The sequence below is a fragment of the Ostrea edulis genome, chromosome 2, assembly GCF_947568905.1.
Source record: "Ostrea edulis chromosome 2, xbOstEdul1.1, whole genome shotgun sequence".
NCBI lineage: Eukaryota > Metazoa > Mollusca > Bivalvia > Ostreida > Ostreidae > Ostrea > Ostrea edulis.
This window is the reverse complement of record NC_079165.1, coordinates 17,024,814-17,050,560: the sequence shown is the minus strand read 5'-3', so window position 1 is coordinate 17,050,560 and position 25,747 is coordinate 17,024,814. Positions and strand designations below refer to the sequence as shown.

General features: G+C 36.4%; 2 protein-coding genes across 2 annotated transcripts; one reads left to right on the top strand and one right to left on the bottom strand.

Annotated features, from left to right (window-relative positions):
• Positions 1 to 2,457: 2,457 nt before the first annotated feature.
• LOC125682245 (alpha-amylase-like) lies at positions 2,458 to 11,180 on the bottom strand. Its single transcript, XM_048922717.2, has 7 exons — positions 11,045 to 11,180; positions 7,632 to 7,765; positions 6,237 to 6,382; positions 4,633 to 5,747; positions 4,323 to 4,529; positions 3,834 to 4,062; positions 2,458 to 2,766 (listed from the first exon to the last, which is right to left on the bottom strand). Exons 1-7 carry the CDS (start codon positions 11,094 to 11,096, stop codon positions 2,541 to 2,543), a joined length of 2,109 nt encoding a protein of 702 aa, XP_048778674.2. The 5' UTR covers positions 11,097 to 11,180; the 3' UTR covers positions 2,458 to 2,540.
• On the top strand, positions 11,139 to 21,871 carry LOC125682249 (uncharacterized). The gene is made up of 5 exons (XM_056156241.1): positions 11,139 to 11,677; positions 12,004 to 12,082; positions 13,671 to 13,816; positions 15,548 to 15,634; positions 18,129 to 21,871. The coding sequence occupies exons 1-5, from the start codon at positions 11,617 to 11,619 to the stop codon at positions 18,209 to 18,211; spliced, it is 456 nt and encodes a 151-aa protein (XP_056012216.1). The 5' UTR covers positions 11,139 to 11,616; the 3' UTR covers positions 18,212 to 21,871.
• Positions 21,872 to 25,747: the final 3,876 nt, after the last annotated feature.

Here is a 25,747-nt window from a genome sequence, read left to right as displayed (position 1 = left end):
AATATAAACAACGTCACCGACTTGGAGAGAAATGTAAATGACCTCTGGATTAACGTACCCGTTACTTACACACGGAACCTCTATCGATCCCTACCTTTCAGAATGTTGAAAATGATGAGATCAAAGGCATATATAACAAAATACTGAGGTAAGATTTATTCTCTTTGTAATTTTATAGCCACTGAAAATCCGTATTACGTTGACGTTTAGACATTGACGTCCGCCATTTGTCTACAAACTTTTGGCAGTTGTCTTGATTTTTTTCTTCATTTTTTACGGATCATTCCGACACGGCTCTTTTTTGCATTCGTAAACTAAGCCTATGAAAAGGCGTAATTTAACGTTCTCAAATACGAGTTTGTACGTTACCGCATTTGAGGGTTACGTTTTTATACGTTATCGCTTTGTTGCCTTGAACATACGGGTCTTTAGATATTTGCAGAAATGTTCAACCGATCGCGGTAGCTCTGTTGTAACCGGGAGGTCGTGAGTTCGTGCCCCATTCGTGTCATGGCCGCATCAAACTTAAGACGTTCAAATATTAAGTAGTGATTGCTCCTTCACCAAACGCTCGGCATTTAGAAGTGAGAATCACGGGTCTTATGGATATGACCTTAAAAAAGAGGTCCAATATCGCGGCTGGCGCGATGAAGAACCCTCACTGCTACGGCTCTGAGCGCTAAACATAGGTCTAAATTTGTGGTACTTCACCTACAGCTAGTGACGTCTCAATATGAGTGAACGTATAAAACGTCAATCAATCAGAAATTTTGAGATATGTCATAACGTTTCCAAACACACACTTATAAAGTGACGTAATATATATTCGTAAGAATATTTTTGTTATGTTTAAATACATTGCATGTACACTGATGATTGCGGAGGATAACTATTCCTTTATTTTGTAGATATGCATACATGTATATTCTTATGAATTTTTATATCATTATGTATTGGTAGGTTTTTCAAATTTTTATAAAAATGCGATTTTCTAATATGAATTTCGTAAGGAATCTGGGTTAGAATAGGTTCTCAGTACTCCTTGCTTGTCGTAAGGGGCGACTACAATGTAAGTGGGGCGATCCTCGGACAAGACCGCAAAATCCGAGGTACTGTGTCACAGCACAGGGGCTAATCTCTATTATTGTAAGATCACAGCACAGGGGCTAATCTCTATTATTGTAAGATCACAGCACAGGGGCTAATCTCTATTATTGTAAGATCACAGCACAGGGGCTAATCTCTATTATTGTAAGATCACAGCACAGGGGCTAATCTCTATTATTGTAAGATCACAGCACAGGGGCTAATCTCTATTATTGTAAGATCACAGCACAGGGGCTAATCTCTATTATTGTAAGATCACAGCACAGGGGCTAATCTCTCTCATTGTAAGATCACAGCACAGGGGCTAATCTCTCTCATTGTAAGATCACAGCACAGGGGCTAATCTCTCTCATTGTAAGATCACAGCACAGGGGCTAATCTCTCTCATTGTAAGATCACAGCACAGGGGCTAATCTCTATTATTGTAAGATCACAGCACAGGGGCTAATCTCTATTATTGTAAGATCACAGCACAGGGGCTAATCTCTATTATTGTAAGATCACAGCACAGGGGCTAATCTCTCTCATTGTAAGATCACAGCACAGGGGCTAATCTCTCTCATTGTAAGATCACAGCACAGGGGCTAATCTCTCTCATTGTAAGATCACAGCACAGGGGCTAATCTCTCTCATTGTAAGATCACAGCACAGGGGCTAATCTCTATTATTGTAAGATCACAGCACAGGGGCTAATCTCTATTATTGTAAGAGCCCGTGGCTTGAAATTTAGCATGCCAGTAGTTCAAACATTAATCTATGTAGGGAGACCGGAAATTACGCATATCACACCTAGTTTCTGATTTTTAGGCATTTGAAGCGAGTGGGTAATTTTTTTATCTGGGTCAGAGTTAGACCCCTTTCTATATCTATGATTTCACAGAGTTCGGGTTCAAACGGGCTTAGCCCCTGTGTGTCACAGCAGGTGTTGCACAATAAAGATCCATCCCTGCTCAATTGCCATAAGCGCCGAGCATAGGCCTAAATTTTACAGGCCTTTACTGGCAATGATGACGTCTCCACATGAGTGAATAATTCTCGAGAGGGACGTCAATGTCCTCTGGTTCCAAAACAAACACATAGATCCTTACTTTATCTTCAATGTTGTAAATCGTCATGTATGCAAGTAATATCTTTGCTCAAGTTTCTATGTTGTCTTAAAAATGTTTGCCGACTCTCGTCTGTGATACTTTGATTGTTCTCTGTTCTAACATTGTATCAAAAGTATGAAAGAGAGCACATGCATATTAGAAACTTGAGAAAGTTTATTTGCAAGATTTACAATTTTAGACTTTCATGACCAGGAGGAAACATCCTTCAGCTCCTCAGAGCTAGACACAATTCTCCCGAACATCCACAGAAAACCGTTTTAATGAGTACATATGTAGCAGTATTAATCTCAAACGTAAAACACTGAAACATTCCTCATGGCGGCTCTAGCTGAGATCATGGATTTCACACTGGCCGCTGTTAAAATGGAAGACATTTTTATATCCACACTTAGCCCAGTGATTCGAGGATGAGTACGGAGGGGTTCCGCATGTTTGTCCATGTATGTTTGCCTCCCATTGGTCATTCACAACGGCTTTAAATTCAAACCACCCACCTTCTGTCTGGGAACAGTCCATCTGTACGTCAACCAGCCAGTAATGCTGGCCATACCTTTGAAACAGAGTACAATTAAATCATTTACCTATTTCATAAAACGTTAACGTTACTGTACCTTTTGTATTCTTGTAATATTGCTAAACTCACCCCCCCCCCCCCCCCGCCCCGCCTCATTCTGCCATTAAGTTGATATTCAAATAGATTAAGAGGATACCATACCGTGAACATTCGTATACAATCCACTCTATCCCAGGAGATTTGACAGTGTCAATTTTGACAGAACTCTCCTAAAACTTTCTTCTTGTGAAGCAACATAGAATTGGCCCCCTTTTACAATTGGAGTGGGGGTGCAGATTTAAAAATACTTCATGGATAAACTCAAAAGGATCGGACATTATGAATGGCCTTTGTAGACCCTCTCCCAGATACAAAGGTCAAGGATAAGAAACCCTATTCAGAAATATTGATAAGGGGATTATTTGAAGATGTGTCAATATTGAAAATAGTTCATTTACGAGTTTTGCTGAATTATGCTATGAAATGATTTTTATACATCAATTGGTTCTACATTTACACGTACATTTTTACAATAATGTCATTATAATCAAAATATAAGTGATTAATAATTAATTACTGAAATCAAGAGGCATTGATATAGATGACATTTGGCGATTTTATAAAAAGATTTTTTTCGTAATGCCCTTTAGTGCTAATCTTTTGATGTCTCTGAATTGATTCATCTATCTCGAAATGGAAGGTTGCATACTTTTATTACAGTTAGAGTACGGATATAGAATGGATGGTACATGTATACCTGCTTTAGGTGTAAAACTTGGTTGAACAAGGAGAACTGTGTTAGATTACCCTGCTTCAATGAGTTTCCTACCTTAATATTACAATGACATATTGCAGAAGGTTATCCATGTTTCTTAATTATTTACTTATACAATGAACTTTTTAATTTCGAATTTTGATAGTTTCAGCACTAAATTGGCTCACGTGTTGCGTAAGTTGTGCATGGCGGCTTTCTTTAGTAGTGGTGAATTGACGTATCTGAACACAAATTCTGTAGTTTATTTAGGGTGCCCTTTCCCTGTATGTGCTATCATGAAAAAACGTACGTGTTGAGGGAATTATACTCCGCGGTTCCCTGGACGTTTGTTGTCCAGACAGCTGGAGTCCCGGATGGAGATTTGCCATGGTAACTGTGCTGACCAGCCTCCATTCCATACCAATCAAGATGGTGGTCGCCTGTGCTCCACGCATTGTAGGGGGCGTAGTGTGAACCACTTCCCAAATGACTTTTGATTGCAATTGCGCATGCACTGGTCGAAGCGTCATTTGTACATCCTGTTATATACAGCAAAATCATCGTTGCAAATACTAAATCACATTTTACGGATTATAAAAGTTATATTGACAAGAAGATGAAATCAATGATGACAATTATCATCAAAACCAGCATCCAATACAAAACTAGAAGAGTTGCCTTCTGGTCAAAGTAACTATGTAGTTACGTCAGCTTAAAAAATCACGAATTTCTCTGATCTTCCACCCTCAGTTAGTTGTTCGTAAGATCACTGTTGCAGATAGAATTAAGAGAACTATACCTTGTCTATGATTATGGTCGATTCCTCCACGAATAAATAGATCCTGTCCAGGACTCGTTTGTCTCTCGATCATAATGACAGTTCGTGCCCATCCTTCGGGAGCGGGACCAACAGTTGGTCCAGAAGTAACTGGTGCTGACGTCACATGATGGCCACCTGTCTCGATTACTCCACTTCCGTGGGATATTACAGGCCCACTTGGACCTCCTTTTTTCAGAAGGAAAAACTTGCATAATTCATGGAAAATAAGATAATAAAAATCGAAAAGATGTCCATATAGTGCTACGCATTTGACAAAAAATTAACAAACCAACAATGAAGGCAATGATTGGTTCTGCGCTGTTGTCGATCACAACGTGGGCGTTACCACTTCCATCCACTGTGATTTTTTTCTTGCAATCTGAAACTAGTTCGCAGTATTCACCAGCAGGAAGTCCGGTCTGCAAAGTACGGTCCATGTGTCCACTTTTTGCCATAGCAAAGAAACCTTTCTGACCTCGAGCAAATGAAACCTCTTCATTCTCATTCTTCCAGTGATTGACATCTGTTCCTGCCACGGCGTTTCTGAAAGCCACCATGTTTGCTATTGGGTTCCATCGATGTTCACACACCCATCCATTGCCACATGACCCATCGGCATTAATGGTGACATCCTTCGCTGAATAGTCGGAGTTATGTGGCGGTCCTTCGTCAGTGCTGTGGAAATAATAACTGCTCATGACGCGTGTAAATCCATAATTGTATGCCAGTGTAAACGCCACCGCCATTTTGTAATCACGTGGTGTTTTGTGTGTGATGAGATTCCCGCCGCCGCCATGTCCTCTTTGGTTGTCATGGTTATCGACGAAGACAAATGCGTGCGCACTGTCAGTCATTCCCCAACCAGGATCATACACTCCATGTAGCATTCCAAAATTCCGTATTCCCTCCGCAATTTTTTGACAATACCTGAATTCAGTCACGCGACCTAATGCTGTGTATTCGTTAACCTTGACGGCTCCGTCGTTTTGATCGATGACTTCGTGATAAAAGAAAGGTCTGCCTCCTTCTGGAAGATCCTTGACGCTGTCTTCAATGGCCTTGAGATCACCAGGCCACATGTGCTTTGACGCGTCGAGTCTGAAACCCGCCACTCCAATGTCTATGCAGTAATTAAAGTATTCGGCTATTTTATTTCGGACGTATTCCTGACTTTGATCCAGGTCTGTGAGTCCCACAAGAAAACAGTTTCGGACATTGTTAGGATCTCCGTAATTATTGACGTTTCCGTCGTGAGATGGACACTTGTCCCGGGAATTGAAATGTTCCCGTCTAAACGGTACCCCAGGGAAATCGTAATTGTCGGAGTTGAAGGCGGTTCCTCCCGAACCTTTTCCTGACCTTCCCAGTCCTGCCATGTGATTTATCACAGAGTCTACGTACACTCTGCAACAGGTTCATATATCATCAGTGCAGTGTGTTAAAACAATTAGTGTATCTACATGCAGGTTGTTCTGTACATTAGTGATACACTAGTTTATATCAATGTAGCATTGATATTTTCATTTGTGTTGCGTGTTCCTATTAGTGTAGTGTTTTTATTATAACAGTGAATTGTTTCAATACAAGTACAGGTGTGTGAATATCAGTACAGTGTCTATATCAGTATAGTGTGTCTATATGCATGTAAGTGTAGTGTAAAGTGTCTATCAAAACCATAAAAAAATCGTGCTGTGGCCATTAAGGCAAACAGAACGCGATATTGAACAATTTGAGTACTTAAACACGCGTGTAATATATTAAACTATGCCTTTAAGATTTAAGAAAGATAAAAGAATACTGTTTATGTTTTTACTTAACTTTTAAGTATACACAGTTTCTTTTTCTCCACTAGTATACAGTGTATTTACCCGACTACGACATTGTAATATTTACCTGACTCCTACATTTTTACACCTGGTGACCATGTCCCTGAACTCGGCCTCCGTCCCTCCCCGGCTGTGAAGTTTGTAGCTGACCGGTTGGTATCTCTCCCACCACGGACGATTTGCGACCATGACATGCTCATTTGGAGGCGACACCTGAAGTATGAAGTTGAAGGACGTCAAATAAATAGAACTATTCTGTGTAACTTCAGCTTAAGAGTGTAATAAAAACGCAAAATGACATCGAAATTTTGAGAAATAGATACAATGGACAATAGAATCCACGTATTTTCAGATTTATTTTTTTCGTTAGTAATTTTGTTTTTCACATTGAAAAAGGAGATAGTGGATCACATGAAATGTTAGTCCAAGTCTGGTGTCCATGAATTTAACCCGCGCATGCGCTGGTAGTGTGTTGAATCTGCTCCTCGGTGATCTAACTTTTTGAGCCATACAAAAAAGGGGGTTAACATTCAAGTGTTTGGAATTGCCTTTAATTAAAGCGCCCCCTCTCCTGACAGCTGTTCATCGTAAGCTTTATCTATGAACAGTTCGCAAGCCAATTTTATTTTAGGTGGATAATAGTTTCATCGCTTCATTCATCGAACCGATAAAGCTTGATCAACGCTTGCTAGCCCACACTTTCCCTTCACGCTGTAAGGTTTGGGGTTCTGTAAGAATTTTCAGACTATTTTCAACTTCTCTAGCTGGCCATCCTAACCTCTTTGAAAATTGTTACGTACCTACCACCAAATCTAACCAGCACTGGTTCATATACTAGGTAACTGAAGGATTGTTATATGAACAATTCATCGCTCATCATTCATTATCCTGGAACCCCCCCCCCCAACCCCCACCCACCCAACCCCAAAAAGAGACATTTACCTGCAGGCCACAGAATTCTCTAGTATTTCCCAGAAACCTTCACTCTTTCTGCCGGCCAAATAATTCTTCATTTCCTTCCCGGTACAGAATTCTGTATTTCACTTTTACGGCACGACACAGAATTCTTTATTTCACTTTTACCTGCACGACACAAAATTCTTTATTTCACTTTTACCTGCACGACACAGAATTCTTTATTTCATATTTACCTGCACGACACAGAATTCTTTATTTCACTTTTACCTGCACGACACAGAATTCTTTATTTCACTTTTACCTGCACAATACGACACAGAATTCTTTATTTCACATTTACCTGCACGACACAGAATTCTTTATTTCATATTTACCTGCACGACACAGAATTCTTTATTTCACTTTTACCTGCACGACACAAAATTCTTTATTTCACTTTTACCTGTACGACACAGAATTCGTTATTTCACTTTTACCTGTACGATACATAATTCTTTATTTCACACTTACCTGCACGGGATAGAATTCTTTATTTCACATTTACCTGCACGCCACAGAATCCTTTCTTTCCGAGGAATCTCTCACACTCGTTGGCAATATCGGTCCATTTCCATTCAAACAGATGGACAATCACTTGTTTCCCCTGGCAGCGAGGGTCTGTGTAGTCTCCGAGGACACCTTTAAAAAGAGCGGCGGATCCAGACATAGTTCAAGTTATACGTGTGACCCAAGTTTGTACACTTTCCGTGTCAAGAGGGGGGGAGTGAAGACCGAAATATGGCCAAAACTGGATCGTTTTCGTTAAAACTGTTCAACAGAAGGAAAGGGCCAACCCCTGTAAACTTCTCTAGACCCCTAACCGCAAAAGATATGTGGAATTATTCATTAGAAGAGAGAACCACAGCAACCATTTTTAAGTGGTCTTTCTCACCAGGCGCACGTTTAACGTACAGGGATGATATGCGATGATAGGTCATTGTTGTGTTCCGTCTGAATATACCAACACGTGTTTCAGCCATCATGGAACTACTTTTATTATCCAAAAGCATGTGTCAATATTCATACACAAGATGTGACTAAAATATGAATTACATAGTACGAGAATCCGGATAGATCTAATACATAACAGTCATTAACGTAAAAATTAGCCTTCAAAGACTTGCCTTGAAATTAAGAAAACTCAGCTGAGAAAGCTGAAAATCTTCTTGACCCATGTCTATATCAACCGGTGTGAAAATGAAAGGACGATAACTCTAATAGTTCACATTTCAAATCATGATGTACATTCGAAATTATCGTGACTAGTTACCAAACAAGCTTACACATCTCTAGGAGGAATACTACCCCAGAGAATTTTGATATAGATAAAAGGTGGAGGATATGTACAACACTATAATTTTGCAAATGAAAAAAAATGCTAATTTTGAAATTGAAAACATTCAGATTTATTTTATTTAGTAAAAAAAAAAATGGAATTTTGGTAGAAAGTAATCTGGAAAAAAAAAATGAAAACCCCTGCTGGGATCAAGCACGCGATCCACATATTTGTAGTCTACACGCTAACTTATTGAGCTACTCAGCTAAGCATGCATTAAAATCTAAAGGAATATAACATATTGTTGGTATCTATATTTTGATGCGTTTTAAAAGGTTGATTCGCTAGATATAATTTGGTTTGATGCCCCTCTCGAGAATTTTTCACTTATATGGAGTCGATGAATGGCTGCAAAATGAAGGCCTATGCTCGGCGCTTACGGCCTTTGAGCAAGGGAGGGGGGTGGGCTTTAAGGTGCCACACCTGCTGTAACACGGGGCCTTGGTTTTTGTGGTCTCATACGTAAGACCGCCCCATTTAGTCGCGTCTTACGACAAGCAAGGGGTATTGAGGACCTATTTTAACCCGGATTCTAACGGGATTGTTTTAAAAGGTAGTCAGCCACGATAAAGTCACCGCCTTACTTCATTAAAGAAACAATATCGCTGAGATACGAGCAACAAAATTTTCATCATTTCATTTCAGCCAGGAAGTCCAGGGGCCATATTGCATAACGAGAGTCACATTGTCATTTTAGAAATAAATTTATATTCGCGTTGTGCTCTTAATGCATGAGTTCCATAATCGAAAATCAGCCACCATTAAATTGTAATTATCAGTGCGAATCGCAGTAGCAATGTGATGCATTGATTCAGATGATTTCATTTGCTTGTAGAGATTTAGATAAAAAAAAAAGTCCTTTAACGTTAAATTTCATCGAAATTTTCATGTTTTGGTTTCTATTTCTTACACAATACAACTCGTTTTTAACATGGCGTCCTGTCTTGACTACACGTGACATCATATATTGATTAATTGATGTTTTCCGCCACACTCAACTATTTTCCAGTTATATGGTGGCCCGCAGTTTTTTTTTTTTATTGGTGGAAGAGAGAACCCAGGTGAGACCACCGACCTTCCGAAATTAAACTGGGAAACATTCTCACTTACCGGCGCGAGCGGGATTTGAACCCGCGCCGTGTGGCTTTGAGCGTGATGCTCTAACCACTCGGCCACGGAGGTCCTGTATGAAAACATGCATTCAAACAATGTCAATTTCAAAAGAAAAATAAGATTTTAAAAATTCCGTGAATGTAAATATTGCCATATCGTTGTTATATTATAGAACGCGGGTATGCAAAATAAATTCACAAAACACAGGATTGAATGCGAGTCCAATGCGTCGTCAAGGTCAACGGTTGTATTGGCTGTTCTGTTTAAAGTAACGAATGGTTCAGCGATATAATATTTTAGTACCTAAGTTCTAGCTAATATTTAATACATCAAAATACAAATGTAAACTATACTATTAAATATATTTTGTTGTTGTTTTATCGAGTGGTGAACGTAGCAATCATTGGCGACAAAAATTCATTATCCGGGTTATATTTTTTTCTTCTGCTGCTGCAATGATTGTTACATACTAACGTATCCTCATCACCCGATAAAACAACAAAGAAAGTATTTTCGTAATGTTTAAGTGATAGGGCTGTTTTAATTATGAGAAGTATGTGTAGCAGAACAGCATAGCGTTTAAGAAAAATATTTCCGAGATTACAAAACAGGTGTGCAATGGACAGTGCGGGAATAGAATTCGTGAAGAAGAAAAATAATATCTTGAAATCTGGTACATGTAGCATCACCATAAAACCAGCTAATCGCTTACATTATGTACAGAAACTTTTTATAATGACAGACAATGTGGGAACTAGGCCTACAATGTCTTTTTTAGTGGTTTATTTCTTTTCTTCTCCCCCCCCCTTTTTTTGTAAATCGTATAGGAAACAATAGAGTTTTTTATTTTTCAGAAAAATAACAAATCTTTGAATAATTATTTTAATTATCACCATCAATTGTTTTTATTACAATTTTGTTTCTAGAAGGTAGATGGTCAAAAATATTTGGAAATTCCTTGCAAAAATCGATGATATTAAACATTTGCGCTATATTCCATTTTAAAAAAAATAATATTATTGGTATCACCATTATCATCATATGTTTCTTAGTGGGACCGAACAACTGGACGTCTTTGAATACAAACTTTTTCTAAGTTAAATGTAGTCAACAACAAACTTTCAAAACACTATCCTTGTCGTTTGAACGTATTCTATTTTCCATCTTTAAAACCACAACAAGCGTCAGGGAAATTACTATCTAAAGTTCAACGCCCTCAAATGTACTTGTGTCCGAAATGTACCTAAACGTTATTGCGCATGCCCACTCTTTGCAGAGGAAAATATGAGTACACACTAGAAGGACTTAGAGAAAAAAAAATTATCATTTGACACAAACTTTAAGATGCCATAAATATTTTTTCCCGATGCTGAAGAAGATAGAATTGCATGTCCGTATTTGCAACCAACTGATTGAATTGGGGGGAAAATCTGATTTGGGATCGAAAGAAATTGAAAGATCGACATCACCTGATAAAAACGCCGAGTGTAGGCAGATCAGCGCTGTCCACAGCCCCTTCATTGTGTGACCGCCGTTATTTCTACGTGGCGATGAAGAAAGTCTTATCAGGCGACCCCGAAATTATATAAAGAACACCGGAACCCCCTGACGTCACTTTCTGCACAAGACATTATCTGAAAGACCTCATTGCAGGACATATCTCTGCAGAGTCAGCAAGTTGTTTTATTCTGTAATTTGATATCGGTTATCATCAATGAAAATAGATATTCTCTTCTATACCAGGTGGCATTAGGCTCATGAACACAATACTATACATGTATTTGTTGTCCGAAAATTTTATCTCTCTTCACAACTTTGTAAATTATGTTAATCACACACGTGAAGCGCAAATCAAAGAGTTAAATTTTAACAATGGCATTTTATGCTAAAGTTAACGTCCTTCTTTTAAAACAACGTTTACGAACATATCTGTTTACAGGGCTATTTAAAGGCTGGAAATAAATCAATAAATCTACACCCGCTCGTCCATATTTAAAGAACAGGAAGTAAAAACAGTTCTATGTAGCGTGCATGGCAACTAATGAAGAACATGTCTTTCTTGATAAGTGCATTATATCTTATGTCGGCGATTACCGTGACAGGTAAGTTTGATCTCATGTCTTTGTAGGTACTGTACTGATGTCCACACCTGGCCAGGTGTTGTAGAAGTGAGGCATATTCTCTCTTGCTACTGGAACGAGTGTCGCAAGTCCTGACACGAACAGTGTTTGTCAACATGAGACGGCCTTATTTCTTAATCACTACGCTTTTAATTATTAACGCCTTTAATTGTTAAATATCCTCAAAACGTTTTGAAATTTTCGTTACGATATATTGCCGTAAGAATGTTTTTATGTTCATGGAATTTAACTTTTGAATTTTTCTGCTTTACCAGTTGCTGATTTTTAACTTTTGATATTTTCCCTAGTCGCTGATTACTGCTCGGCCACTAATAATGAGTTTTTTTGTGAATATGGCTGTTGTGGAAATTCCTGCTGTCCTAATACGTGAGTACCAAGCCACTTTATAATCAATGAAATCAAAATACCCTACAAAATAAAGTATTTATCAAACGACAGTGACAAGTATATAACATTGAATCATGCTCTATATTCTGAATCATGTCGTAAATAAACATAAACAATCCTCATGCCTGTCCATTTTGCAAGTCAAACCTTACCAAACAACCTTAACATAGAAGGTAGTGGATGTCAAACTACCTGAAGGCATAAAGTAAAGTAAGTGTGAACCAAGAATGAGTATTATATGTAATAAAGGAGTGAATATCAAATCACATTTACAAATAATAAGTATCAATCACCCTAATACTGTAAAAAAAAATAATAGTGTATCAAACTGCCATATCATGTAGAAGGGTTATCAAACCACCTTCATGCATAAATGGTTCCAATATATAACCATCTAACAAAAGGTAGGAGTGAATATCAAACGGAGTGAGTAACAACTTTTATCACCATAACAGAGAAAGGAGTAATTATCAAATAACCGTACCATAAAAAGAGTGACACACCTCCTTAACATAGAATTGAGTAACACACCTCCTTAACATAGAATGTAGTGGCTTACACCTTAACATAAAATGTAGTGACACCTCTTTGATATAGAATGGAGTGACACACCTCCTTAACATAGAATGGAGTGGTTTACCTCCTTAACATAAAATGTAGTGACACCTCTTTAATATAGAATGGAGTGACACACCTCCTTAACATAGAAAGAAGTGACACACTTCCTTAACATAGAATGGAGTGGCACACCTCCTTAACATAGAATAGAGTGACACACTTCCTTAACATAGAAAGAAGTGACACATTTCCTTAACATAGAATGGAGTGGCTTACCTCCTTAGTATAGAATGTAGTGGCTTACTTCCTTAACATAGAATGTAGTAACACACCTCCTTAACATAGAATGGAGTGACACACTTCCTTAACATAGAAAGAAGTGATACACTTCCTTAATACAGAATGCAATGGCTTACCTCCTTAGCATAGAATGTAGTGGCTTACCTCTTTAGCATGGAATGGAGTGGCACACCTCCTTAACATAGAATTGTGTAACACACCTCCTTAACATAGAATGGAGTGACACACCTCCTTAACACAGAATGTAGTGGCACACCTCCTTAACACAGAATGTAGTGGCTTACCTCTTTAGCATGGAATGGAGTGACACACCTCCTTAACATAGAATTGAGTAACACACCTCCTTAACATAGAATGAAATGACACGCCTCCTTAACATAAAATGGAGTAACACACCTCCTTAACATAGAGTAAGTCGGTTCGTACATTTGGATTTCTTGTGCTGGTTTAATAGTTATCCAGGACCCAGTTGCTCGAAGGTTAGTCAATTTTAAGGAACAGTTACATTGTATTTAACACATACATTTGTATGTAGTGTTAAATAGACGTTATCTGTAAGTTAAACTTAACTAACGTTTGTGCAGCTGGATCCAGACATTAAGAATCTTAGCACGAACAAGTAAAAACATATAACTTTCTGTCTTACTTTAAGCAAATACAATATAATTTTAAGATAGTGTCAATAATGAAGATTATCTTATTTCTGCAGGGTTGCTATCGGTGTGGGTTCCACATTTGGGGGCATTCTTCTTCTGATCATCGCTGGGGGGGTGTTCATCTGTTGTATACAGAGGAGGTACAGCCCGAAGGAGGACGTCAAAATCACAAAGGACATCTTTACCCAGTGGGAAAAAGGTCGGACAAGTGGTTTTTTCTCATACATGTATCTAAAGTCGGCCACTCCACTCAGTGTAAAAAAAAAGGTCGACTGGAATATTCGCATAATATGTATATGCAATCATGGGGAGGAAAGTGGCATACATGTATGTCCTCATTATATCAAATAACCTAGAACCGCTTCACACACTTAGTGGAAAAGGTGTCACGTGGCACGTTCCCCTTTATATATACTATCGAATTAACACCTAAATATTAGAAAATTGACCTTCAACGAATAATGATGAATACCATTTTATATGTGAATACAAATATATATTTTTTAGTCTTATAATTTGAAAAAAAAAAAGCAAACATTTAATAATCTGAAGACATTTCGCGATCAGAAATATTATGTTTTTAGAATGGCATGAAATGATGTCGTGATAACAATGAAATAATTTCGTTATTACCCAGAAATGATTTCTTGATTACTTTGAAATAAGTTCGAGATTACAATTGAATGATTTCGTAATATCTACCGTGGTTATTGCAAAGATCAAAGGAATGCCGAGGCCATTATTCTCCGATATACAACAATGTACCTTCATACGTAATAACCGATTATAAGAAAATTTATAAACATTGATCCCACTTTTCAATTCTTTATTGTCCTTGAGTTATACAATTCATCGGAATACACCTAGTGCATGTACATGTATCACACTAGAGCTATTTCTAAATTTATTTAAAGTGCAGTATATGTACTTAATTTGACGATCACTGATTGTACATGTACACTGCTTTGAATACACATTCCTGGGAAACGACACATACGTGGAAGAGCGTCAACTTGTCTTTGCATCGCGATATTTGTTTACGTGTATGCAGACGATTGATTTATATTGAATGACAAATACTCTTCAGTCATTTAAAAAATTGTTTTGCAACATACATTGATTAACATTTTGGTGGTTATAAAATTGAATTACCAGTTATCGACTTTATTGCTGTATTAACAAAACACGAAGTACTTAAATTCTTAGTACAAGCTGTGAAAATACGAAGTTTAGCATTGTAAGTCAATAATGTAATTATATAGTATTTTTCTAATAACATGTGCATCTCATAATGTGATTACAAGTATATTATTTTAGATTCGTAATTTCTTCTCCTCATATCTTCTCCTGTCCACTCACCTGTTGTTTATCTTATACATTTAGATATATTGTGTAGATATGTGTGCCATCTCACCTTTTTTGTTAGCAAAAAACATTTAGACCTAGTCCGCTTCAGAAACTGCCATGGCGTCACGGTGACCTAGTTCACAACTGTAGAGGTACACTTTCTGAGCCGTGGCCATGGTAGATTAGAAATAAAGTTCTTGTTTTTTGTGGATGATGCAGGATAGCCACCACGGTCTTGAAATGTTTGAAATATAAAAGTCTCGGGTTTTATATTTTAAAACACTTCTCGATCTCAGAGATTTTCCTGCAACATACACGAAAACGCGAACTTTATTTCTTAAAAAACTAATTTTGAGATTACATGGAATATTTTCGTAGTTTTGTGGGGACAAAATCCCGGAAGGGCGCCACCAGATCACTGAAAAATTGTTGAGTGTGGCGGAAAACAATCAATCAATGAATCAATCAACCAATGAAGTATTAAACTGATTCCACCAGAATGTGTATTACTAATATGTTGCTTTGAGTGTTAATCACGATCTCATAGAAGTAATTGTAACACTATTCTCATGTATTTCTTCAGACCCAGCGGGAATAGATATGCTACCCACAGCTGAGAAGCATGTTAGAAATCGTCGATCTACCATAGCACCCCTCCCACCCCCCGCATGTGAGTAGACTTTATTAGATAATTTCTGAAATTGCATTGTAACGAGTTTAGAAAAAGACTACACAAATCTGTATAAATGATGGTTTGTTTTTTTTTTTTTTTTTTTTTTTTTTTTTCATTATTTTTTTATTGTTTATATATGTATTCTACGAAAGCCCATTGAGGTCATTTTCGTAGCTGAAAAAAATCGCGTTATAACGCGAATTTTTCGCGAATTAACTTGCACCTTTCGCGTTAAAGCGCAAAAAGTAGCACGAAATAATTTGTTCATTACAATGAGGAGAAAAAAACTTGATGAATGACTTATCCAGCTGTACTTTGTAATTCTGTAATGAATGACTTATCCAGCTGTACTTTGTAATTCTGTATATGCATAATTTGACTGATTTATCTAAGATTATCATATTGACCTTTGATCTCGTTGTACTTTTCAAACATTGTTAATATAACATAAATTCAGAGATTTAGTGGATGATAATCCAATAGTTCTTTAAAATTCGGTTACATTTTAAGGCTTGATTTCAATGGATGAAAATTTATATCATTCAAATACAAATAGGAATTCTACTTTGCATTCAATAACACATTAAGAGCATGTTTGCCAAACACTCTGAAATATGCGTTTGTAAAATGTAGGCGTGTTAGCTTTAAGGTTACTTTAATTTATTGCATAAACGTCAGTCTTCGTTCATTCTACTGATCACGGGTTCCTGATTTACAGAACTGTATCTAAATAGAATATTTTGCGTTGTTTCGCATAAGGTTCGCGAATTAACGTTTAACATTCGTGTTATATAAGCAAATAAAAAATTATTTTCGGCTACGAAAAGGAGGTCAATGGGCTTTCGTAATATTCTAATATACATTGTATATGGTTACAGAAACGTTTATTTTTAAAACCTTAAACTCAACAAATAAAACGGTAGATACACAACCACAAAGTCACGGGTACGTAATTTCTACGTTGTAACCTGTGGGATTTTAATGATGGTGTTTCTATCATTGTCTACAATGAATACGTTCATGTTAATTCTAATGATAAAAGATGTGAAAAGCATCATTGGCGATTGCGACTTAAGTAATATACATGTATGGATTTTCCAATATGTACAAAACAAAGGTTGCTTGTAAATTCATTAAAGCAAAAATCATATTCCAGCAGCAATGGTTCTCAGAAATTAATAATTGTAGCTAAGGTGAAATTTACAAACTTGTTTACAAATCATGACTTTAAATGTCAAAATTGTATCTTGTCAAATTTGGATATTTATAAAATATGTAAAATTGCAAGATTCAGAACGACAAATCACCTCTTACCAATAGAAACTGGGAGCTAGTCTAGTACCCCCAGAGCAGAAAACGAAAATGCATCCATATATTTTCAAATACATACACATGTATCGAGAACATGCATTTAAAAATAACGACAGCTAATTATAAATGATTCCCTATTTCTTCAGACTGAGTAAGAGACGGTGATAATTCAATACCTAATGGTACCGCATTAGATACATCTACGCCTGAATATTGAAGAGCGTGTTTGAAACAAAATTGTTCGATGTTTTGGTAAACAAAGATTATAATTTAATTCGGGACGCATGGAATAGGAATAATGAGTTTGAAAATTTTTTATACAAAGCATTTTAATTAAAATAAACAATTTTTTTTTCTGTATAAGAATTGAGAAAACGTCATCAGACACAGATAGAAGACACAACGTGAAATACATGACAACTTTGCTACTTCATATCACAATTCAAATACACGTTAATTGTAAATAATGTTTGATTAATGTTATTGAAAAGAATTTTGTGTGTATGTGTCAAAAACTTTTTTAAAAATTGTCCAAAACATTTTAATTAACAAGGTATATTGAACTATTTTTTCTGTATAAGAATTTAAAAACGTCACCAGACACAGATCAAAGACGCAACGTTAAATCTTGCACTCGCAAAACATGCTAACTTTGCTCCTTCATATCACAATAAATATACGTAATACATAGATATAATTACTATATATAGAAAGTACACACCCTATATAGTATTAGGGCATAACATAACCAACTTCTGAAAATAGGCCAAAATTTACCTTAGTGTATCTTCTCTTTTGCGTTATCCTGAAATAGGTGACGAATGTTTTTTCATGTCAAAATGTAAAAGACTTCCGAAAAATGTACTTACCGCAAAAATTTCATCACAGACCAAATATTTTGAAATTTCATGATTTATTTCCTTCTACGAATTTCAATTTGTTATTGAATCTATCTAGATTTATGGAAACTATAAATGAGGAGTTCAACCCTCCAAGCTGATTTGCCAATCATATTATGTAAGATTCATTATTGTACATGTACATGTATATGTACCTCAACACGCATTTACAAATGTATATATCAATTTTATCATGATTATCTATGTATTTCTCTATGTCATGTTTATTGACTTGTAAGAATAAATGAATTGAAATTGAATTCTGTTTGTGTCCTTTACAGTTGCTCTACGACAAAACAAACTGGAAGAAATCGGTGACAAAGAGGAAAATCAGCAGCCCGTGTCCACGGATAGCCCAGTGTGATCACGGTCCATTGCGTGACGATGATGTCATATATAAATCCAGTAAACAGTGCCAAAGTGAACTGAAATACTCGTGAGAGATTGAGAGTGTTATGTCTAACGATGTTTATGTGGGCGTTTCATGTTATATTAATGTACCTGTAACAGTATCCCAATTCGATTTGAAATCGAGTATGTAAATTTCTGGGCGAGACTTCTCGTATATTTCAATGTAACAGGCTTTACGTTTGTTCTCAGTGACAAATGACATTGTAATAATGGCACAGCATGGTCACATTGCAGTCATACTACCGATCAGTGAAATTTACATGCACGATCTAGCAAAATGACACGCTGTTATTGGAATGCCATTGTGTCTATTCACATATAGGACCGTGCGCCTCCTGTTTATCGCAATTCACCTTTGAATTAGTACGCTTTACCCGATATAGTATTGCGTTGTGTGACGACACAATTGAATGCGACGATCGAACAGTTTGAATGACATGTTTGATGTAATAGAACAAGAGTTTTCATTGGCCGATTACAGCCCGCCCACTTTCTCGAGCTGATTCAGGTGACCGGTGATCAGATAAGATGGACATCAGGTATGATGGACGGACTAGAAAATTACTACCTGGAGAACTGTAGCTCTCTGAAGAAATATTGTGACGGAACAGAGCTACAGATCCAGCTCTTATAAAAACCTTCGATTTACGGGGCACGAAAAGCTGCGCACAGTTGAGGCCTGATATCGCGTTGTCAGTGTATTCTTGTGTTGCTGTCTCATAAATTCAATATAAAAAAATCTTAACATATTTTCCTACTATACTTGTGTCCAAACATACCTTCAAATATTCATTAAAGCCACACACGACCCGAAAACTCGTAGCTTCAAATCATTTCGTTTGTTGACGTAACCATGTTAGGTAGCCGGTAAATTCGAACTGTTGCTATTGGTATCTATTCATAAAATTGGTTGTAAGCTATGCATTCGCTCTCCATTTATTATCAACACGAATAATTTATAGAAATGAAAAAATATAGATTTTCTAAAGGGAAAATAAGCTCTTGGTTAATGATAATGCTACAAAAGTCCAATATGGTCCTTAACACTCGTGTGGCAGAGGTGGAGACCGGCCCAGACTAATGAAAGCCGCATTGCCGTGAGTTTAGCTATTTGAATAATTATCATTTAATGGAACTGGGATGATATACTGTATTATTTGAAATATTTATGGGGGTATTAGTTCACATCTAGACGCTATTGTGCCAGTATGGAAATGAACCGGGATTCGAATTGACCGGTTACCTAACATGGCTACGTCAACGAACGAAGTCATCAAAAACTGTGAGTTTTTGGGTCGTTTGGGGCTTTAATAAATATTTGAAGGTATGTTTGGACACACGTATAGTAGGAAAATATGTTAGGAATTTTTTGATATCTAATTTATGAGACAACAACACAAGAATACAACTTTTTCTCGTTCTTCCTTTGAAGTTTGTTTCCATTTGGCCGTCATGTTTTATAATGCCGACTACTCCCGTATAAGGGAATTAGGGCGGACTTATACATATGGACCAATGAGAGTTTCTGTTGCATTTCGCAATTGTATTACAAACAGATTAAATTGTGTCGTCAACGCAATACTATATCAGCCAAAGCGTTCTAATTCAAAAATGAATTGCGATAATATCAAAGCTATATATATATATATATATATATATATATATATATATATACTTTGGTGAAATGACATGTCAGTGATTTTAGATAAATTTGATTCTAATACGCAAGACTAGTGCTTTGTATTCATGCTCATTTTTCAAGTATCATGAGTTACATGTACTATCAAAATATCAGTCGGGATTTCAGCCAGGAGACTCAACTGTAAACCAGCTGGCTGAAATATTTGATAAAATAATGTCAAGTCTAGATAGAGGGAAAGATACTAGTATTCGTTTCATTTTTTGTGATATTTCCAAAGCGTTTGACAGAGTTTGGCACTTAGGTCTTGTTCATAAACTTCAGGGGTTGGGTTTTGTGGGTAATATATTTGGCTAGATTAATGACTACTTAATTCAAAGGCAACAACGAGTATCTCTAGAAGGACATTCATCTACAAACAAAATATTAAATGCTGGTGTACCCAGGGAGTCAGTGCTGGGCCCTTTTTTGTTTTTTACTATATATCAACATCACCAATGGCATTTCTAACAATATTCGATTATTTGCTGATGACACCTCCTTATTTGCTATCATTGATAATGAAGTTGTAAACAAAACTCTTTCACTTACCAATGACCTTAACACAATAGAAAAAACTGGCTAATGCCTGGGCTGAGATTTTAATGCAAATAACACTCTCAACGTTGATTTTACGAGAAAGAATATTAACTTTCCTGAGATTCAGTTTGGATATGGCGGTGAAGCAATCAATCAACAAAATTCTCATATTCACTTAGGCCTACATTTCTAATCAGATGGTTCTTGGTCCAAGCATATTTTTTTTTTAGTTTAAATGAAAAAGCATGCATGATGGTACAGGGATTTCAACAGTCTCGATTGAAGTCAGCATTTCGCAAATTCTGTGGTCGTTATAACGCTCTAGTTCATCAATACAACCTCGCATTGGGTCAAATGCTGTCTGACGTGTTTCATACCGATTGTTAGGCCGTTCTTGGCACACTGATTTTGACTACGGATAACTCCGTTTACCTGATCAGGATATAGGGCTCACGGCGGGTTTGACCAGTCGACAGGGGATGCTTACTCATCCTAGTCACCTGATCCCACCCCTGGCGTGTCCAGGGGTCCGTGTTTGCCCAACTATTTATTTTGTATTGCTTATAGGAGTTATGAGATTGATCACTGTTCGTTATCTTCGCCCTTTATGCAAAAGGTTAAACATATTACGATTGCCTAAACATACTCTTGATAGAGGAACACTTATCCAGATCTACTTTGCTTTCATTAGACCAGTCTTGGAATGTGGTGATGTAGTATGGGGTAATTGTAGTAAAGAAAATTCTGAATTACTTGAAAAGATTCTAATTGAGGCAGCACGAAAAATTACAGGGTTTAGAGTTAATTCTTAATAAAGTAATTCATATAGTGAATTGGGCTGGGAACCTTTACAATCTCGTAGGAATAAACATAAGCTTATATTATTCTGTTAAATGATAAATGGTATAGCTCCACAGTATATGTCTGACTTAATTAAACCTTTTCTTCCAACTGATCATGTGTATAATCTCAGGTCAAGTCGCATTCTTTATCGTATGTGTATGTGTAGAACATGTTGATCCATAAATAATAATTTCATAGCAAAATTCAGTAAAACTCTTATCAACTATTTTCATGTAAACCTCATTACAACATTCTTACATCTTCAAAGAATCCTGTTTATCAATCATACCTTTGTACTTGACTTTGTATTTGGGAGAGGGCCTACATAGGGGGTGTTGCTAAAACGCGAAACGGAACAGATGTTTTGATTTGTCATCTTCTAGCGTAGCATTGTTTTCGTTATTTTGTCTTCTTTGGGGGATCTCAAACTTGAGTAATTTAGTTTTGCATGTACTTTGATGTAGACTTGATTTAGCTGATTTCCCCCCGAATCTTCTGTTGAAGATTTCTTTTGTCATTTGGTAAGTAATAAATAACAATTTTCAACCTCAACCACTCTTATGTTTTTGTTCAGATACATGTATTAGATGACAGCGAAAACGAGCTACGATGAGCAGAGAGTTTGGAGTACTACTAAACAGAGTACGTTATTTATACATGTAAGTACTTTAGAGTACGCTGGTAAAATTTCATAATTTATTGCAATTCAGTTGTTTATTTGTATGGTATACTTACACTGAGATAAAATTGATTATAAAAACAATATTGCAATATTTATCAAAAGTAGTTGGTTTTTTAGCTATATTTTGACCGAGATCAACATAGCATTACAATTTATTGAAGATTTAGAGCATCTCGATCCCAATTAATAGTATTTTTCGGAGAAAGAATTATTGATCGATGTGACATATTACATCAGTAATTAATTTCATGTATGATTGAAAGGTACTCGGAATTTATTATCTTTAATTTCTTGTTTCCTTTTCCTTTTTGTTGTTTGGGAGGGGGTATGTCTTTTTTAATCTTCCATTTTCAATTCTTTTTCTTTTGTTTGTTTATTTGTTTGGTTTTTTTTTTGGGGGGGGGGGGGTTGTCCACTGGCCAATTATTGATTCCAATAAATTAAATAATTACTGGCCTATAAAAATTCACAGGCAGTATTGATTTAAATCGATAGCGGTAATCATCAAAGAAAACTCACAATGACATTATGATAGTCATCTTCATAGACGTTATTATTCAATTTTTAATTCAAATCAAAATAATAAGGATTTATTTGCAATGAATTCACTGTTCAGTTGACAATAGAAATACTTAATAAAATAAGGCGTAATCTTGGAAATTTAGATGCAATGACGTAGTAGTTTATGTAAATATGTAGTTACATTGTAAATTTGATCGGGATCGGGATCAAACGGTAAAGTTTAATTCAAAATAATTCCTAAAATAATGAAATTCCTGATATATATTTATTAAGTTAAGCTAAAGCAAGAACACCTACAAACAAAAGTTAAATTGCATTAAATTATGAAGTTTTACCAGCATACTTTAAAGTACCCTAGCCAAACTTTATTCATGAGCTTGATATCAGGTGACCCTAATATTATATGAAGATTCATTAAGCGCGTAACTATAAAAAAAAAAGTTATTGTACCGCGTACATTAGCGATTCGTGGTGTGAAAATTAATTTCAACAACTGATAAGTTTTACGTTTAAACCCCGAGAGAAATCAAAACAAAAAATGAATGAATAAATAAATATTACACGACAGAGAGGATCCCATTCGGTATGTATGTAACACCCCCCCCCCCCCCCCCCCACACACACACACACACAAATTCAACACCATACACCATCAGGCGATCCCATCTCTACCCGGCCGGCAATTCTATATCAAGTATCAATGTTGATTTCCACTGCAGGTACGAATATATATTCACTAATAAATGCTTTCTTGAGGTATCATATTTACATACAAGTTGGTAAAACATTTTGTAGGTATCCCTTTTAGGGGCCTCATGGCGTAAGTTCAAGTGTCAAGGACAGAAACCATAACATGTATATTCATAGTTTTAAATGAATACATGTGTATGTGCATGACTGCATTTTCTAAATTATAATTTCCCTCATCAATGTCCTTTTGCTGAAATGTTAAAAATGTCGAAAACGGTGGTTTTGATTCGAAACTGAACTGTTTTGAAAAATAATTAAACAAATTTGTTAACAGATTCTGGAAAACAATATTTCAATTTCCTGTTTCCGATGCTGGAATTAGAGATCCTTATTTCGTATCCGTTGCTTTTTTGAAGTGAAAAAGTGAACTTTTTTGTAATTCATAAAGATTCTTTAAATGTTTATAATGAATTGAATGGGGCTCTTCGAAACCTTAACTATAAATGGAAATTCAAATATTGTATCAGTTACATTGAAAGCTGTTTCATTGAAAAGATACGAACATGAAGAATGGGATGTGATGTTGAAAACGTGTGTTTATGCAGAGGTATTGTGATATTACGTATTCTTCTCTATGAATTTCTCTACGTAATGACTGATAGTTCGAATTCCAAGATGGCGGCATGCTTAGCCAAATAAGAATTTCTCCATATGCGTACTCTGTTTAGTAGGACAGGAGAGTTTGGGTAATATAATCTTATAAACATCAATGGTTTCCTGAACTGTTTATCGAAATGTTATGAAAACATTTCACTGTTCATAACAGGTTTTTAGAAACATTGCATGAAACATTTTAAGTAAAATGTTTGCATTTTTTAAAATTATTTTTGAGCAATTTTCGGATGAAACATTTTGAAATATTTTCTCCGTTTAGGTTACTGAAGGTTTTCTGAAACATAAAAGCATTTGTACAATTTTTATGGAAACAGTTTATTACGACAGAAAAAGTGTATATAATAGCTGAAGATGATCACAATGATAGGGCATCTCATCATTGATTTTTGATTGTATCAACCCTCATGCTCTCAAATAGGGTGTACTAGAAATGATGCACAAAATCTATAAATGGGCAACTATAGTTCGCAATGACCAATCAAACTGGAAATAATTGCAAAATTCCAGTAAAATAAGCAATCTGTATCTAAAACAAACTTGTATATTTTGTAGAAATATAACCTTGATGTCCCTTATGAATTTAGAATTAATGGTTAGAATTATCAAAAGACCGTTTGTTTATTCATTGACCTACATCATTATACTTACTTACTTACTTAGGCCTGTCGTTCCGCGAGGAACATAGACCATCGATGACAGTCCTCCAACGAACACGATTCTGGGCTGCTTTTGCGGCGTCGTGCCAGGTCATGTCCTGCTCCTTCAATTCTGCCTCCGAATCATGCCTCTAGGTGTTCCTTGGACGCCCCCTCTTTCTCTTGCCCTGCGGGTTCCAGGTCAGGGCCTGGCGTGTGGTGTTGGATGGTGGCTTCCCTAGGGTGTGTCCAATCCAGCCCCACTTCCGCCGTCTGATTTGTATGTCTAAAGGTTCCTGCCCTGCTCTCTTCCATAGTTCTTCATTTGTGATCTTTTCAGGCCATGCGCCTGAGACAGGTGTTGTAAAATGTCAGGATCTTCTGCAGGGTTGTTTTGGTCATTCTCCATGTCTCTGCTCCATACAGTAAGACGGACTTAACATTGGAGTTGAGGATCCGCAGTTTGGTATTAATGCGGATGTTCTTTGAGGCCCATATGTTTTTTAGCATGGTAAACGCTGCTCGTTCCTTGCCTACATCATTATATCAAAATTACCCCAACAGGAGAATTACAAAACATATCGTGCTAGCTGTGTTGCAATTCATCCCAGTTCACTGATCCTTCTGGATGGCATATCTCCATGGAAACAGCAAAACTTGTGCGTGTTATTGGTCTACCACGTGCTAATTTTGACATAGTCAGAACAAAATCTTCATCAGTGCTGGTATTATCGTACATGCGAATCAACAAGGAGAACATTCTATATCGAAGAAGTTTGATACTATTTGTTAATTATATGCAGGGACTGTACCAAATTTGATTTAGAATAATAGGTATTTGTATTTTCACCGTACTTTTTGAAAACGTAATAAAACAATTTATTTTAGCCAAGTTTTACATGCACCCACTCACTGAAACACCTTAACGGAACACTTTAATATGCAAAATGACAATATTTTAATTTTATGCATTTATTAGTTGTACATGTACAGATGTGTATGTATATTTTTTAACAGACAATGGGCGATAGAGATGAATTAGGTAACGGAACGGTATATAACCAAAAACAAAATGGATACCGTCCAAACGTCAGGGAAAATGTTTGTAAAGCAAAGGAAAACAAAATGGAAATAGAAAACTTATTTAACATCAACAGTGATGAGAATGATGATGGGAATACTCAAAATGAATTAACATCAGATGTTATTATGAGATCAAAAATT

Bases quoted from the DNA above. Each gene is read 5' to 3' on its own strand.
- LOC125682245 (XM_048922717.2), bottom strand. From the start codon at position 11,096: ATGAAGGGGCTGTGGACAGCGCTGATCTGCCTACACTCGGCGTTTTTA. The intron at 4,530-4,632 runs GTTTGTTAATTT...TTCTGAAAAAAG, and splicing joins AATCATTGCCTTCATTGTTG to GAGGTCCAAGTGGGCCTGTA. The intron at 4,063-4,322 runs GTATAGTTCTCT...TGTATATAACAG, and splicing joins CGACCATAATCATAGACAAG to GATGTACAAATGACGCTTCG.
- LOC125682249 (XM_056156241.1), top strand. From the start codon at position 11,617: ATGAAGAACATGTCTTTCTTGATAAGTGCATTATATCTTATGTCGGCG. The intron at 11,678-12,003 runs GTAAGTTTGATC...TATTTTCCCTAG, and splicing joins GTCGGCGATTACCGTGACAG to TCGCTGATTACTGCTCGGCC. The intron at 12,083-13,670 runs GTGAGTACCAAG...TTATTTCTGCAG, and splicing joins AATTCCTGCTGTCCTAATAC to GGTTGCTATCGGTGTGGGTT.